This window comes from Castor canadensis, chromosome 8 (assembly GCF_047511655.1).
Source record: "Castor canadensis chromosome 8, mCasCan1.hap1v2, whole genome shotgun sequence".
Taxonomy (NCBI): Eukaryota; Metazoa; Chordata; class Mammalia; order Rodentia; family Castoridae; genus Castor; species Castor canadensis.
This window is the reverse complement of record NC_133393.1, coordinates 2,257,785-2,275,128: the sequence shown is the minus strand read 5'-3', so window position 1 is coordinate 2,275,128 and position 17,344 is coordinate 2,257,785. Positions and strand designations below refer to the sequence as shown.

The 17,344-nt window shown below is 40.8% G+C and overlaps 1 protein-coding gene across 5 annotated transcripts in view; it reads left to right on the top strand.

The window, feature by feature from the left end:
- Znf451 (zinc finger protein 451) overlaps positions 1 to 16,455 on the top strand; it is a 68,674-nt gene extending 52,219 nt beyond the window's left edge. For 4 of the 5 annotated variants that reach the window (XM_074081827.1, XM_074081825.1, XM_074081826.1 and 1 more), the window contains 6 exons: positions 1,044 to 2,638; positions 3,672 to 3,812; positions 4,943 to 5,073; positions 5,808 to 5,994; positions 8,896 to 8,964; positions 15,273 to 16,455. In XM_074081827.1, coding sequence (XP_073937928.1) covers positions 1,044 to 2,638; positions 3,672 to 3,812; positions 4,943 to 5,073; positions 5,808 to 5,994; positions 8,896 to 8,964; positions 15,273 to 15,319 — 2,170 coding nt within the window. In that variant the 3' untranslated portion in view covers positions 15,320 to 16,455. Of the gene's footprint in view, positions 1 to 1,043; positions 2,711 to 3,671; positions 3,813 to 4,942; positions 5,074 to 5,807; positions 5,995 to 8,895; positions 8,965 to 15,272 lie in introns of those variants that run through there. The other variant, XM_074081829.1, reaches the window with a different exon arrangement.
- The last annotated feature ends 889 nt before the right edge of the window (positions 16,456 to 17,344 follow it).

Genomic DNA, 17,344 nt, shown 5'->3' with positions numbered 1-17,344 from the left:
CTTATTATGCAGTTTCATTCATATGAAATTCTAAAGTGGGGAACTCTATAGAGACAGAAAGTGGTTGCAAAGGACTTAGTGAGCACTTGGGCTGGGAAGCATGGGGGCAAGGACAGCTGAAAGATACTGCGGTGATGGCTATGCACTTCTGGACACTTAGCCATAACTAGGATGGTCTTAGTGCAGAAGCAGATGTGGCTATGGCATATTCTCGACATAAAATTAATCATTTCTTTTTTGGGTGGTAGTGGTTGTACTTGGGGGTTGAACTCAGGATCTCATATTTGCTAGGCAGGCACTCTATCACTTGGGCTATACCACCAGTCCTTTTTGCCTTTTGTTTATTTTTAAGGTAGTGTCTCCCAGTCTGGTTGGCCTGGTCTGTGATCTTCCTATTTATGCTTCCCATATAGCTGGGGTGACAGGCATGCACCATTGTTCCCAGTCATTGGTTGAGATGGGCTCCTGCCTGGACTGGGCTTGAACCACAGTCTTTCCAATCTCTGTCTCCTGAGCCATTGTAACTAGAAAAATTAATTTTTAAAGGATAGACCTGGGTATGTTGCTGCACACCTATAATCTCAGCACCTGGGAGGCTGAGGTAGGAGAATCCTGAGTTATGGGCCAGCTTGGGCTACATAGTGAAACTATCTCAAAAGAACAGAAAACCAAAAACAAACAACAATAACAAAAAAGAAGTGTTAGAAGGTTGTCAAGATTCTTGTATTCCTCATAGTTCACTTACCTTGGACAGCCTAAATTGCTTGTCTGGTAAGGTCCTTTATCAGTGCATTAGTCGTTGAGTTTAGTTTTCTGAAGTTTGCCTGAATATTTTTAATCATCTCCTTCTGCTTTAAACTTTTGTATGTGGATTAGGAAGACAGTATATTTTGAGAGCATAGAATATCACCACATCACCTGCATCTTTACTGGAAACTATCTTTTAGTACTTTTTTTTATATGTTGTTTAAAAAATTTTGTTATAAAAAGCAGTGATGGTATATTTACAAAAAACTTACGAGATTTGTTTAAATCCAATTTAGGGTTCGTTGTCGAAATGCTGGACCTGTAGCTATAGCCGAGAAAAGCATTATCCAGGTTGCAGAAAAATTCATATCAAGAGGTTACTGTCCAACTTGCAACCAAGTCTTTATAGATGAAACAAGCACCAGAACTCATGAGCAGAATTCAGGACACAGAATTCGAGTCATTAACTCAGTGGAGGAATCAGTCTTACTTTATTGCCACAGCAGTGAAGGGAGAAAGCCTCCTTCTGACTTACTGTTAGATCAACCAAAATTCTCATCACTTAAACGAACTATGTCTCTTAAAGAATCGAGCTCACAGGATTGTAGTGCTGTTCCAAAAAAAAAGATGAATTTAGAAGATAAAAGCCATAAAAGTGTGGTTTGTATTCAGAATCAAAAGTCAAGAGTTAAAGCATGGTATTGTGAGTGTAATCAACGATTCCCAAGTGAAGACGCAGTAGAAAGGCATGTGTTCTCTGCAAACACAATGGGTTACAAGTGTGTGGTCTGTGGAAAGGTATGTGAAGACTCGGGGGTCATCCGTTTGCACATGAGCCGGATTCATGGAGGGGCACATTTAAATAACTTTCTGTTTTGGTGTCGGACATGCAAAAAGGAGTTGTTAAAGAAAGATACCATCATGGCACATGTGACTGAATTTCATACTGGCCACAGATATTTTTATGAGGTGGATGAAATAGAAGATGACACTTTGCCATCTTCCTCGATGGCGAGTGATTTGACTGCTGACAGGCCCACCTCAACAACTGCTGCTATTGACCATTTCCCTGCAAGCAGTCCTCCAAGAGGCAAATGGCAGTGCCGAATCTGTGAGGATATGTTTGACTCCCAAGAATGTGTGAAACAGCACTGCATGTCTTTGGCAAGTCACCAGTTTCACAGATACAGCTGTGCCCATTGCAGAAAGAGCTTTCATAAAATAGAAACGCTGTGCCGGCATTGCCAAGATGAGCATGACAACGAGATCCAGATCAGATACTTCTGTGGGCTTTGTGATCTTGTCTTTAATGTGGAAGATGCATTTCTGAGTCACTATAAGGAGTACCACAGCATAGATTATGTGTTTGTGTCAGAAAAAACGGAAACTTCAATTAAAACTGAGGATGATTTCCCAGTAATAGAGACCAGTAACCTGTTAGCCTGCGGTTGCCGTGAAAGCTACGTGTGTAAAGTCAACAGAAAGGAAGACTATGGTAGATGTCTGCAGGTCATGCTGGGAAGAGGTAAGCTGTGGTTCCGTTGCACTTTGTGCCCAGCAACAGCACAGCACCTCAGCGACATGAGTGCACACATCCATGAAGCACACGGGGAAGAGGAGAGTGCTGAGGACCAGCAGCACTATGTGATCAAGTGTGGCTTCTGCACCAAAGCCTTCCACAACCCTGAGAGTGCTCAGCAGCACTTCCACAGAAAACACAGCACCCGACAGGACCCAGGTGGGGCTCGTGTCGGGCCTGAAAAGGGGAGCGTGTGCAGGGCCACTGCTAGTGTTTCATGGACAGAGAAGAAACTGAAGCAGGCTGTGAGCTATCCAAAACGTTCAGACACCGAAGAAGGAGCTGAGAACGACCTGAGCTGTCAGAACATAGGTATGGCTTTCACAGCTCTGCAGATGCACCTGCTAACGCAGAGACCTACATGCACCGCGCACAGCATTTCGTGTAAGTCAGGGATTGAATTCCGAAGCAGGAGACATGGCAGGATAAGACATCATGAGTTGGTTACTGCACCATAGACTTTTCAGGAATTTGTATTCCTATGACATCATTCACTTTTGAAACTTAAGGGGAAATAGAGTTAGGGTTGTCTAAGAGTTAGGGTCTTTTTCACTTTTCTTTTGCTCTTCTTGGTACTTTCTGAGAACTTGTGTTCATCTGTGTGTGACAGATGACTGTAGTAGCCAGGTTAGAATTACTGAGAACTTAGAGAAGTAAGGAGGCTTGGTGATGGGAATGGATACAGTGATAACAGCTGACAGAACTCTGTTGGGCAGAGGAGAAGATACTCATTTTTAAAATCACTTAATATTTTAAGGTTTGTGTTACCACCACTGGAAACTGTAATCAGGGTGGAAAGGCATAAAGTAAGGGAAAGGGGAGAGAGAAGGCGAGTTGGGAAATGGGGAAGATGAAAGAAAACCAGATGGAAGTCTTTATGGCTGGTGTTAATGTGCCACTAGCCCCTCGATCCGCTTCTCTCCTTCTTCCATCCTTTAATCATGGTGCTGGAGGGCTTGGCTAGGAAAAGAAGCAAATTCTAGTAGTAACCTTCAACTTTGATTTGATTTATGATGCAAGTTCTTGGTTGCTGAACCTTAAAACTTCTAGCTCTCACTGTACTTTATTTTTTTTATAAATTAAAAAATTCCTTTTGTAAATGACTTTTTGAAAAAGCCTAACAATCAGAGGCAGATATTTATAAAAAGGATATGTAATCAAATGTGAAATATTGGGATTTTTTTTTTTATTTGATGTAAGTGTAAACTGTGTCTTGCAGACTTGGATTTTATGAGGAGGTTTAGACCAAGATGAATAATATGCAGAATTTTGCATATTAGGCTTGAGAAGTCAGAATGCTCAGAGGAGGTTCATGCTGGTCACATCATTGTTTCTGTGTTCTCAGAGGAAGAAGTGGAGCTTCCAGATTTGGATTACCTGCGAACCATGACACATATAGTCTTTGTAGATTTTGATAACTGGTCCAACTTCTTTGGTCATCTACCAGGGCATCTTAACCAAGGAACATTTATTTGGGGCTTTCAAGGTATGGTTAATAAGGAAAACATCTGAGACCCCTTCCCCCAGAATATGATCACCTTAAAAGGTTCCTTTGAACCTTCCTGAATTAAACATAAGAACATAATTTGAATACTGTAGCTGTGCATTATAGTTACTGTGTTGGAATATTTAGTCACCCAAAGTCCATGGATCCCTTGTGTGGGTTGAAAAACGATTTACTCAGCACCTGAGTAGGTGCCAAGCAAGTGCCTGGCACAACATGGTTGTTACTATAATTTTTTCTTAAGCATAAGGAAGCAGGCCTAGTTACAGCACTGTAACAGCAGAGTTAGCTTTGACCTTGGTGCACAGCACTAGCTCTGCTTTCAGCATGCCACAGCTGCCTCTTCAGCTCCTCCTCAATATTGAAAAGTGTGCTGCTGCGTCTAAATCTGTCCTCAACTGGGGGACAGGGTTCTTACTTTACAGAGTTTTATATAGTGAGTAGCTGACATAGTTCATGTTTCAGAGAATACAGCATGAAAACAGGACTGAGGTTAAACAGAAACACACCTGGATAAAGTAGCCTGTTGAGTGTTTTGTTAAGGCTAACTGTGCTGACTGTCCATCATTTCTGTCCACTGCCCAGCCTTGGCATATTTGTAAAAAAATGCCATTCAAAGAATTTTCACATGCATTGCTTGTGTGTGTGTGTGCACTGGCATTTGATCTTGGGGCCTTGTGCTTGCTAGGTAGGTACCTACCACTTGAGGCACATCCCCAGTCTTCCCCTCCACCCCTCTTTTTTTTTCCGTTTATTTTTCAGGTAGGGTCTCCTTTTGCCCAAGGCTGGCCTTGGCCCACCATCTTCCCATTTCCACCTCCCGTGTAGCTGGGGTTACAGGCTTGCACCACCATGCCAAGCCCACACACATTACCTTTGACTCTACTTAGCATCCTTGTGAGTTTTCAGATTCAGGGAAGTTGGTCTGCTTTCCCAAGATCATAAACCAGCAAGATGGTGATGCCTGGGTTAGGACTGGGTTCTCCCATATTCCAGTTTAGTACTTTCCCTCCAGAAAAAGTTTTTTCTCGATTGTGTTTTTCCTTGACAACAGTTTTCAGTCTTTTCCTTACCTGTTTGACTATCCTTGATATCCTTTCTGAAATTAACAGGAGGAAATACAAATTGGAAGCCTCCACTCAGCTGTAAGGTCTATAACTACTTGAACAGGATTGGATGCTTCTTCCTTCATCCTCGCTGTAGTAAGAGAAAAGACGCTGCTGACTTCGCAATATGCATGCACGTGAGTCACTAGGATCCACTTGCGCTGCAGTGACAGTATAGACAATTCTGCAGTACTAGTCCTTGTACTGAAACCTCCTGCATCAGGTTCTGCTCACGAGTACGGTGAGGGCTGCTTTATTCCCAACGCCTAGCAGGCCTCTGGCTCTGCGTAGTAGACTGTTAGCTGTTTATGGCATAAACGATCAAGAAATGATCCTGTACCTGATACGTGCTAAGATACTCTCCCTTAGCATCTGAAACTGAGAGGCACCTTAACAGTCTGTCTTGGCCAGTCACCTAAAACAGCTGCTAGCCCAGTACCCACTTGAAAATAAATTCTCTGCTTAGTGTTTTTTGTCACACTGATGATGTGAGTGTGCTCTGTAAGTGTGTCACCTGCTACTTAAGCCAGTGCCAGAACGGAGTCATGCAGATCACCTTCCATACATACTCTCTGGTGAACTCATTCTTCGATTACCCACACATTGTGTGTGGTTTTTCGGTTCCTGCTTTATGTAGGGACGTTGCTGGTACTTGTGTTTTGGCCTTTTACCTTAGTGGGACATAAAATAGCTTACATTACAATTGTTGGCATTGTATATTTGCTTAAATGTTTAATTTTTCATTTATGAAGGTGGGGGCTAGGGAAACAAGCCTAATATAAATCCCCTAGGTATGTGCTCATTGTGCAGTCGTAACTTGATTTGAAACCTATGTTGATTTTATCATCCTGTGTCATTTCTTCCAACTTAGGCTGGCCGTCTGGATGAACAACTTCCCAAGCAAATTCCTTTCACCATCCTCTCAGGAGATCAAGGTTTTTTGGAGCTAGAGAATCAATTTAAGAAGACTCAGAGGCCAGCTCATATATTAAACCCTCACCACTTAGAGGGAGATATGATGTGTGCCTTGTTAAATAGCATATCTGATACTACCAAAGGTATGCAGCTGCAGTCCCAGTGCAAACTGCCCAAGAGGAGACTTCACTGCTGAGACCAATAAAGTGCTGTCCATTAGCGAGCTGTTGTCTGCTCACTAAACCTTCCTGCTCTCAAACTCCTGTCAATGTTCATCTTTTCCTCCTCTCATTTTTGCTCTTCAGTGTTTCAAAAGGAAAATAACTCTCAGTAATTTTCTACAGCCCTTTTTTAACCTATTAGATAAAAGTCTGTATTCACGTATGTAACATATATTTAAAGCTCAGAACTCAGATCTTCACTTTGTTTCTCAAGTTTCAGGTTTATCTTCAGTTTTTTAGAAAGCAGAGTACTTAGAGGTGAAAACCAGAAAGCAAAATCATAACATGGCAATACCAAGAAAAAATTTAAAAGCCACTTACGAGGTTAACAGTGACAAACTGAAGCCCTGACCTACCCTGCTGCTGCGCTTACACTCCATCTCACTCATATGTTGTTGTCCAGGGAAGGAGTGCCAAAGTCGTTTTCACCTTCCAGGGCTTGAAAAGAACATATTTCTATGGATTCCTGAGTTTTACTTTTTGTTTTTTATATTTGTAAAATAAGTAAATACGGGTAAAGAAGGAAAATGAAGGAATATTTTAAGTATTCTGATAATTTAAATCCATGAATAAGATTTGAAAATGCTAATAAATGACCTCGATGAAAAATAGTGGCTTCTTTTTGGCCTTTTTATTGTGTGCCTTTAAAATTTCCAACTCTACTTTTCTTTCAATGTTTTTTTCCCTTTTAATGTATTTGGAACCATATTTTTATTGGAAACCCATTATGAAGTCAATAATGTACCTCACTTAACTTTGCTCTTTAAGATAGAGTAAAGGATATGTACATATGAATAATTAAAAAAAAAAGATAGAGTAAAGGAGCCAGGCATGGTGGTGCACATCTGTAATCCCAGCACTCGGGAGGCAGGAGGATGGTGAGTTCTAGGCCAGCCTGATCTGCACACACACACACACCCAGGAAAAAGTAAGAGTCATGCAAGACTGTAAAGGGAAATGCCCTCTTGCCTATTTATGTCATGCCTTACTACTGCATATTATCTTCCTTTTGTGCAATTTTTGTTTTCATCCACTTGAGTTTTCTGTCTTTGGGTTTTTAAAAAAAGACAATATTTTCTTTTTCTTCCACTCTTTTGTTCTCAACAACATCTACTTAATATCCTATAAAATACTTAAAATTTCATCTTTGCCGTACTCCTTTCCCTTCTCTCCTGCTGCTGTTTTGGGGAACACTTATATTTTAGCACGTGAGACTTGCTGTGGATTTGCCTCTGTTTCCTTTTGGAATGAGCTGTGTGTGAGTAGGTCTGCATGGTACACTGGGGTTCCAGGTATCAGCTGTCTGTGCTTTACCTTTGTGCTCAGTACTCGTGAACACACTGCGTTATCCCAGTTTCTGTGAATGCAGAGGTGATGCAGTGTGTGTGGCTTTGCCCTGTCAAGATGGCACCATATCACTCCTCTCTGAGGGATGAGGAATGAAAGGTTGTCTTGTCTGCTGCTGGCCTCTTGCACTGAGGAAGTCAGTGTCCCGTCATGTCCCTGCACTGGAGTTAGGGTTTGCAGGTGGTATACTTACAGTCCTAAGTCTGTTAACAGAGGCCGCCTGGCTTACCTTGGGTGGAGGCTTTGGCTTCTCCTCCTCCTGGGGATCTGGGGGCGGAACTGCAAACTGTTTCTTCATTTACTCTGCCCTCTTTCTGTTTCACCGTATCTTTCAGGTGCCCTGTCTGTCTTTTGTGATTGGTTCTCTGCTGTTTTTTTCTCTTGCTGTTCTGTATGTGCTCTTCTTTGTTATCACGGCGTCCGATGGAGAAAGCTACTCCTCCGCCATCTTGCCCCTCCTCATTTTCCTATATAAATTATTCTTGAATTTAATTCTAAAAACCTATCTTCCTTTTGTTTCCTCAGCTTGTTACTGAAACTATAGGTTGTTGCTTTGGATACCATCCTAATGCATATGACACAGTAAATTCTGTGCAGAGATACTGAAAATAGAATAATATTTGTGATTTTCTCTATTCTATAGGTGATTTTGGTTGAGGAAATAGAAACCTTTTGTAAGTTTTGCAGCCCAGTGTCAAGCTAACTCTCATGGTTCAAACCCACAGTTTTGCCTTAGGCTCTGCATGAACAGATGAATTGTAGAGTGGGTCATGACTGCTGCCGTCACTGATCTGTTCTTAATGCTTAGAGGCTTTTGTCTTTCAGACTGTAAATGAAACATTGCGAAAAGTACTTTTGGAGTAGTTGGCCAGCGTGGCAAAGGATTGGCTCATAATAGCAAACCTCTGCAATAGAGGAATAAAGTACTAGCATTTTACTCATAGATAGTTGTTCAGTCTAATTCTTAGTATGTTGTTCTTCCAAGTTTGCACAGAAGCAAATATGTCTTGTATTCAGATTCAGTTACTGTGGTAATAGATGTATACACACCTACACATACATACACACTCATATAAATTTATCCATTTAAATTTTTAGTTAAAAGTGGCTAGTCAGATAAATACTAGGTCACAGATTGTATCAGGGTCAGATTTTGTGTGACTTCTCCAATACCTGGTCAATCATGCCATTGTATAGAGTATTTTCTCATTATGAAAGCTTAGAAGGATACCACCAAAGGAGTTTGTGCAATGTAGTGCCTTAGAGCCTATCATGTTAGCTCTAGAGAGACGAATGCATGTGACTTTCAAAATACAGGAGGCTTTAATCTGTAACCATTTTTAATGTGTGGCTGAAAACTGGGTAAGTGTTGTAGTACTGACGAGTAGCAGGTTTGGGTATGAGAGAAGTGCTTGGGAATACATGACGTATGGCCCAGTAACATTCTTAGACGCCTTTGCTTTGATTCTGTTACAGAATGTGACAGTGATGATAACATGGGTACAAAAAGTACTTTAACAGAAGACGACTTCAGATCTACGGAAGGTAACTATTCTAATGGATTATCTTCCTTGTATGGTTTTAAAATTTCTCTCACTTTTCACTGTCTCTTCACTCCCTCCTTTAAAAACAGATGAGGCTTTCTTGGGTTGAAGGGGAGCTTGTACTGTATCACACAGGATGACTTAAGGATAAACCTAGTTTCAAAGGTTCAGACAAAGTCAGCCCGGTATGACTCAGTATGGCCTAGATTTGGTGCAATGCTGATTTTGTAAATAAAGTTTCCGAAGTTCAGTTTCTCCTCTTAATGAATAAGCTCTTGCCAGGCACTGGTGGCTTGCACTTGTAATTCTAGCTACTTGGGAGGCTGAGCTCTGGAGGACTGTGATTCAGGGACAAACCAGGCAAATTGTTTATGAGACCCCATCTCCAAAATAACCAGAGCTCCAAAATGGACTGTTGGTATATCTCAAGTGGTAGAGCACCTGCTTTGAAAGCATGAAGCCTTGAGTTCAAACCCTAGTCCTGTCCAATAAAATCACAAAAAAGACAAGCTCTTGTATATGTTTAAGCGAATTACTTGTGTCGCTTGGCATATTATTTTCTGGCTGTACCAGTTTGATCGTACCAGGTAACCATTCTTTAGTTTTCCCATAATTGACTGTAGTTTTTAATAACCAGGGAGGAAGTGAGTTAATAAGTCTTGGAAAATATTTTTAGCTACATTGAAGAAGTTGAAAATACTAGTATCTGTGATGTTAAAGGAAAATATAGGAGCCTTCATATATTTATCTTCCAATCCAGTATTGTTTGCTGTTGGGGATTCAAGGGTGGGAAGAAGGTAGGAAATGTAGCTAAACACAAACAGAAGGGTCCAGCCAGGTACTTCCTGTGCATCTAGTCAGTCTCCTGTAATGCAGTTAGTTCAGCTTAAAACATGCTAGAGCTTTCTGCTATTAGGAGTTTGGGAATTTGAGTCTGGCAGTGGAATTAATTCATCTTTTTGATGAAGAAAAAATCTGATCTTGCCTGGCAGGGTGGTGCCTACCTGAAATCCCAGCACTCAGGAGGCTTAGGTAGGGGATCGAAAATTTGAGGCCAGCCTGGGCTATGAGCAAGCTCCAGCCTGTGTAGCAAAACCCTGTATCAAAAAAGGAAAAGAAAACTCTGATCCTTCTCATAGCCAAAATTAATTGGTTACGTAAGGTTGGCAGAAAATCTAGAGCCTAATTAGAAGCAAGTTTTTTGCCCAACTTCATTTCTCAAGGTCTTGCAGCCATACAGTGATGACAGTGAAAGAACTTTTGTTAGTTTTAAACAAAAATTGCCAGCTAAATTGTTTATCAAGGCCACTAAAAGATAAACACCATTGAACGTGTAAGGAACTCAGATTTTGCAGCCTTCATTTGTGCCGTGTGACTAATTCCAGGAAAATGCCAGTCACAATCATCATTTTTAAGTAACCACACTTAAAAATGTTTAAAGGCTTCCAGCCTTCAGTTTTGTGGGCTTCTGGCTAACTGAGGAAATCTAAGATGTGTATAGCTACCAAAACGTCTACCATTTTGTTGTCTCTGCAGTGCATTTTATGGTTTGGAGATTGAGATTTTACATTTTAATGATTCTTTGGTTTTCAAAATGATTGCTATTAAAGAAACCAAGAATTATGTATGGAAATGTCACAGTGAAACCCCTTACTATGTATAATTTAATATATACCGATTTAAATAAAAGAGGAACCCAAGGAAAGATGCTTTAAACTTTTGACTAGTTGTCATTTCAGATGGCAGCATAATGTTTGAAAAATCAAGAGTGTGTGTGGTTTGTTTCCTGATGGTTTCTGTAAAGCATGAAGACTACACAGTGTTCCATCCAAGTTAAGGAATATGAGCTCCTGCACTGTCCTCCAGTGCCCTTTTCCTCTCTTTATCCAACAAGATGTAGCTCAGATGTCATTTCTGAGGTTAAACCAGATAGTCACTAGTTTTGTAACAATTTTGTATGGCTAGTACTTTTTCTGGATTTTCTTTTTTATTTCTTTAATATGAGGTGTCTTGTGACAACCCTGTGTTCAGGTTGGCCTTGAACTTGTGATCTTCCTGTCTTGGCCTCTGTAGTAGCTGGGATTTTAGGCGTGTGCTATCACACCCAGCTGATTTTTTGTTCTTTGACAGAGCTGTAACTACTGCCTCTACTAAGCATGTACTAGACTATCCCAACTAGATTTAAAATATTTCTGCCTACATCTCTCATCTTTAGTGAGTTCCACAAGGAATTAGGTCACATTTTGTTTCCTTCCAGGAGCACTAGCATAGATGTGGCACTAAATGATTGTTTGTTGAATGGATGAAGTTCAACAAAATTGTGTTAGAACCACCCATTAGGACCCATCTCCCTATAGCTGAGTAGTGAAAATTACTGGGAGACAGTTGGTGATTTTGTTGACTATGGAAGTAAAATAAGGCTCTTTTCCAGACCTGATAATAAAACTCAAAACAGTTTAAAATCCTCTCAAGTCTCTTCTTACTCCTTCCCCTGTAAATGCTTGAATGTTGGCAAAAGACAGGATAAATTTGCTTACATCTTTTGCCTTCACTACCCACCTCCTATGATGTGTTTCTTTTGTTCTCCATAATAAACCAATATCAAATTTTGAACACCAACTAGTCACAGAAATCCTATGCAAACTGTTCTGTGTACCAGACAGGGGAAGAATAAGCCAACAAATGTGGTGAAGAGTACAGAAATTGGATCCAGACTGCCTAAGTTAAAGCTCTGCTTGCAGGTCACCTCACTTCATTCTTCTTGTTTGACTGTATTTTATTGTTTTTTTGTTGTTGAAAACTAGACACTGGAATATTGTAATGTGGTACATCTGGCAGTCAGTCCTGCCTCTTCCCCAGGGTTCGTTGTTCTTGGTGATGTGATTAAAGGCTGTATTCATGCCTCTGACTTGACTGCCTGAATTTCTTCATTTTAAAAATGGGAATATTAGTATACCTGTTTTACTAACAAGTGAACAGTGTCTGCATTGCATTGATGCTGTGTTATCACTGTTGTCATTGTTCATTTAAGGATGACTATGGAGGTATGCCTACTCAGAACACTGGCACAGAAGTTGCTGATTTTTCTAAATCAGTTTCTTCAACTCATAGCAGTTACCTGTGTTTTTTATTAATAATGAATGTAAATACTAAAGCTTCATATTGTGGCCAAGGATAGAATAAGAGAGACTTGAAGTAGCTTATAATTAAATCTCCTGTATCCCACCCAGTCTGCCCCACTGTGCCTTTCTGCACTCTGCCATGAGATGATGCAGAAAGAAAGCTGTGGATATACACAGGCCCCTTGACCTTCCAAACCTGCGGGATTGTCAGAAATTGCCCAGCCTCAAGTATTCTGCAACAACGGCACCAAATGAACTCCAACATAGGGGTTAGGACATGTGTTAGGGAGACACAATTCTCATCCCCCTCTTGCCTGCCTCCTCTACTTCCTGCTCTCCTAGAGACAGTGCAGTTGAGCAGTGCTTCATTTTGAAGTTATTTAACCAAATCCTAGGCCACTGTCCAGTAAACTGTAATGAGGGACATGTTCTGTGTCTGCCCTGCCCACTGTGATGCCACTGATAACAGAAATGTAGCTCAGCCTAAGGCACTGAGTTTTAACTTTCAGTTAATTTTAATCAAATATGAATACCCACATACAGTTAGAATCTGTCCTGTATAGGCCGTATTCTTTTGTTTGAGAGAGTGTCTCACTCTGGGCTGGCCTCAAATTTGTGATCTTCCTGCCTCAGCTTTCCACGTCCTGCAGCCATGCCTGGCTTGGGTTATGTTCTTTTGAGTCAGGTTTCCTTTAATCAGCATTGTTTCAGAAACTCATCTGTGTTTTAGTATGCAGCTCTAATATCTGTGTAATATTCTACATCTGTACCCAATCTATCTGTTATTTACAGACATTTAATTTGTACTTTTTACCTATTACAAGTAATTCAAGTGTGAACTTTACCATGCATGTCTCTTGATGCAAGTAGACCACATTTCTGGGTATGTGTGCCTAGGAGAGGAATTGCTTGTGTTCACTGTGAGTACATGTGCCGGGCCACCTTCTACAGTGACTCTGCTGTCATTAGCTTTGGCAGTGTGCTTGAGTTCCCACTGACCTACAGCCTCACTAATTGAAGTCAGTCATCAGTAATTTTGTCATTTTAACTAGTCTGATGAATATGTACTGGTATTTCTTTGTGGTTTTATTTTTACATTTTTCTGATGAGTAAGATTTTTGTGGGTTTATTTTTTTCCAGTGCTGGGGCTCAAACCCAGGACTTCATGTTTTCTAGCCAAGTGCTGTACACTGAGCTATGATGAGTAATGTTTATTGACCATTTAAACGTAATCTTTTGAAATCCTTTTGAAATGTGTTGATATTTTTTCTGTTGGACTATCTTTTACTGATTTTTCTGGGTTGAAATCTTTTAAATTGTTCTGGGCACAGTCCCAGGTCTGGCAAGTGTTTTCTCCCCCTCTGTGGCTCTTTCAAGTGGTGCTTCTGTTTTGGAGATGTAGCCTTGCTATGTTGCCCAGGCTGGTTAAATTCCTAGGCTTGATATCCTCCTGCCTCAGCCTTCTGCGTGCACTGGTGACTTTTGATGGACAAAGTAATGTGAATTCAGGCCTAGTGATCAGTCTTTTCCATGTTTTTAACCTTACTTAATAAATCTTTCCCTGTGTTACGATTATAAAGATCCTCCTATCTTCTAGAAGCATTTTTGTTTTGTCTCTCACAATTAGATATATAGTGTAGCAGATGTTCGTTTTTGTGTTTTCTTTAAAATAAGATTTTATTTTTTCTTATATGGCCTATTAGTTGATCTGCCACTGTTTATTATTGCCAGGTACAGAGGCTCATACCTGTAATCCCAGCTACTCAGTAGGTGAAAATCAGGAGGATCTGGCTCAAGGCCAGCCTGCACATAAAATTACAAGACTTCATCCCAGTCAATAAGCTGAGCATGGTGGTACATAGTTGCAATCCCAGCTATGTGGAAGGTGTAAGTAGGAGGATTGTGGCCCAAGGCCACACTAGTAAAAAAAACATGGGACCCTATGTGAAAAATGAAGCACAAAGGGCTGGGTGTGTGTCAGGTGGTAAAGTACCTGCCCCGCAAAGGCAGGGCCCTGAGTTCAGACCTCCCTGTGACTCCAGAAAACCCAAACAAACATATTTTCCTACCCTATTGCAGTGCTACCATTGTCATTAACCAAGGGTCCATCCATGCAGGGACCTGTTTCTGAGTGGCTTTGCTGTTCTTTTGGTCTGTTTATTCTGCACTAGTGCCACATTCTCAATTCCTGTAACTTTATAATAGGTTTTCCCATCTCACAGTCTTGTTACCTTGTTCTCTAAGGTGTCTGAGCTTTTCTTCCTACCTCATCTCCATTCACCTTAGGGCAGCTCACTAGCCCTTGACTGTAGCTTTAATTTAACCCACAGTTTATGCTTGCTTCTGGTGTTTAAAATTGCAGACACCACAACAAACAGGGAAAGCAGCTGCATCCTAGAGGAGCCACTGTGCCTCTAAGCCTGGGGCTCTGAGAGGCTGGGCCAGGTGGGGAGAAGCAGTGAAGGCCAGGGAGTAGACTCCAGTTTAGCACTCCTGGCTTTTAGGTTCATTCCCAAGGGGAAGACAGAGCAAGACCTGCATGTCTGTCTTGCTTGCTGTTGTAGTCGAGTTCCTGGTATGTGGTGGACATTTAGTAAGCGGTTGTTGAAGGAGTTGCATTTGTGTGTGTATACAGATGACATCTGCTTCTCAGATGACATTATGTAGCCATGAGTGTCACTCTGCCTTAGATGCTAGGAAACCTTTAAGGCTGATTTCCTCCTAGCTTTGTTGTGGTATAATTGGCAAATAAAAGGCTAAACTTTTAATTGCCTGTGGGATTTTACCATGGTATTACCTTTTTGTTTCTATTTCATCTTGTGTTTATCACCTCAAGTTTTCTAGGAAGTAGGTGGCACTGTTGTGTGTGTGTGTGTGTGTGTGTGTGAACAAGTGATTATATGCTAAGTGATTCTAAGTTTGTTGACTTTCTACATCTATGAATAGAAATAACTTATAAGTTCACTTGCACAGTAACTTCATGTGTACAGTTTAAAGTTTAAGTCATATCCAAGTTCTCATATTTCAGAATACTCATTTTATTATGGAGAAATTCCAATATATCCTAAGTTCTTCCATTTTGATTTTCCTTACCTTCTTGAAAAAATGAATGTAGTTGATAAAACTTTCATAAAGCACATTGATTAGTTTCCTGCCTTAAGTTTTAAAATTCTGTCTTTTAATACAGATGTGGAATTAGAAGAAGCTATTAGAAGAAGTCTTGAGGAAATGTGATTAAGATATTACCACACAACATCAAGTGGCCTAAAGAGACTCAGGATAACGAATTATTGACTGATTTCTAAAGGAGCCTTGAAACATGCGAATGCAAATGTACCTGAACACGTTTTTTGCTGTCATATGTTCAAATCTCACGTTTGCTTTATATTTTTGTGCTGTTGTACAACATTGTTTGGAAGGGATGGAAAACATCCTAATGCAAGTATAAATCATGTCTCCTGATATGTGGGTGTCGCAATGTCCCAGCTAATTTAAAATTCATATATTTAGGTTAAAAGGGTTTTTTTAAAAGGAAACAAAACAAAAACAAAATTTTTTGATTGTTGTTTGTGTTTCCCAAATGGCATTGCTTCTTTAGCTTTACCTGTACTGTACAAATGATGCTAGTTCGGTTTTTTAGGAGTCAAACTGAATATAAAGGTGCCAACCTCAGTTTTTCCATAAATTTTACATTTCACATGGCAGTAATTAATATACAATACCTTTGAGATCGTGTTTACAATTACTTTATTCTCGACTGGTTCAAAGTGGTTTATGGAAAAACTAATCTGTAACAAAAACTTGGCACTGAGTTAGGAAGGCTCCACTGCTTTTGGGCAAAGTGTACAAAGGTACCAAGGGACAGGTCCAAGAACAAGGGGTGTGCACAGTGACAACAGCAGGCATTTTCTCTTCCTCTGTTGATGTGCTGTGTCTGAGCTCTGGGTCTACATCTCCCACCTCTAGGCCATGCTAACCCTGTGAATGGGTGGTGGGAGTCAACATCTTCAGTTTCTCCATCCAGTCTTTTTACCTCTAAAATCAAGTTTCTTTCCATGGGTGATGACAGGGCTGGGACTTGTGGATACTACTTTGCAGAGACATTTTCATAGGCTGCAGGTGTTTCACAAATGCTCCGTGTTCATGAGGACAAAGTGATTGTGGAGCAGGCTCAAACTTCACCAGTGACTTTCTTTTGGCTATCATGTGGGTTTGTATTCTTGCTTTAATTAGAGCAGCTGATTGCTAAAATAAGTAAGTAGATCAAAACCTTTTCCATCTTTTGTTTGCTTCGATTTTAATGTCTTGTATAATCTGTTGCATAAGAATGATGTTAAATATGAATAGAATTAAACCTATTTTTAATAATATTTGTGTGAACATAATTTTCTTCCAAAAGCAGTGTTGAAGGTGTACTCAGGAATGATGTTCCTTACTTAAAAGTTTTTGTCATGTGGAGTGTCTTCCTTTTAGTCTTCCATTTAATCTGTCCATTTCCTCCGTTTGGTGTTACAGATTTAATTCTAAAGTGCTGAGGCCCCAAAGTTGCATAGCTATAAGACTTAACAGGGGTTCTCATACTATCTTTGTCTTACCTCTAAAAATTTTGAGTAGTCATTTTTTGCCAAATTTTAAAGAATTTCTCTAAATACAAAGCTTTTCTTATATGACAAGAAAGATACCTTTGTTAGAATTTTGTTCTTTCCCTGCAAAACTAGGATTTTAATGAGAAACTGGTTTATCACTCATCTTTCAGTCAACACCTAGAAGCCCGTTTGCTTTTATTAAAGGGTCACTTCTGTGCCTCCCTACTTGCTTCTTGGTTTTTGTTTTGATGGGGACGGGGTCTAGCACTGGTGAGGGTCCCCTGCCTCTGCGTCCTGAGGGCTGGGATGTGCGGCGTCACCGGCTCTTCTTCACCTTCCGTGACGAGGTGGTCCAGCGAGGCCTCGGGAGCAGACGCGCGGGACTTGAACGCGTGTGCGGGAGCGCTCCGGGGGAGGGGAGCGCTCGTGGGGGCACGGATGCCACTGGCAGGTGACACTTGATAGGAGGGCGACTTTTAGTAATTGTCACCGATTGTTTGTGTTCAGTAAATGATTAAGCACTTTAAAGTTACTTCATGATTTGCGCTTAATTTAGACACGAGAGGATGGCAGCAGAGAGCTGCAGGGATCGCTGTCCAAGCGGATGTCACTGGGCACCCGCGCGTGCCGAGATGGTTCAGGAGCGGCACAAAGGCCGGCCTCTGCGGAGCAC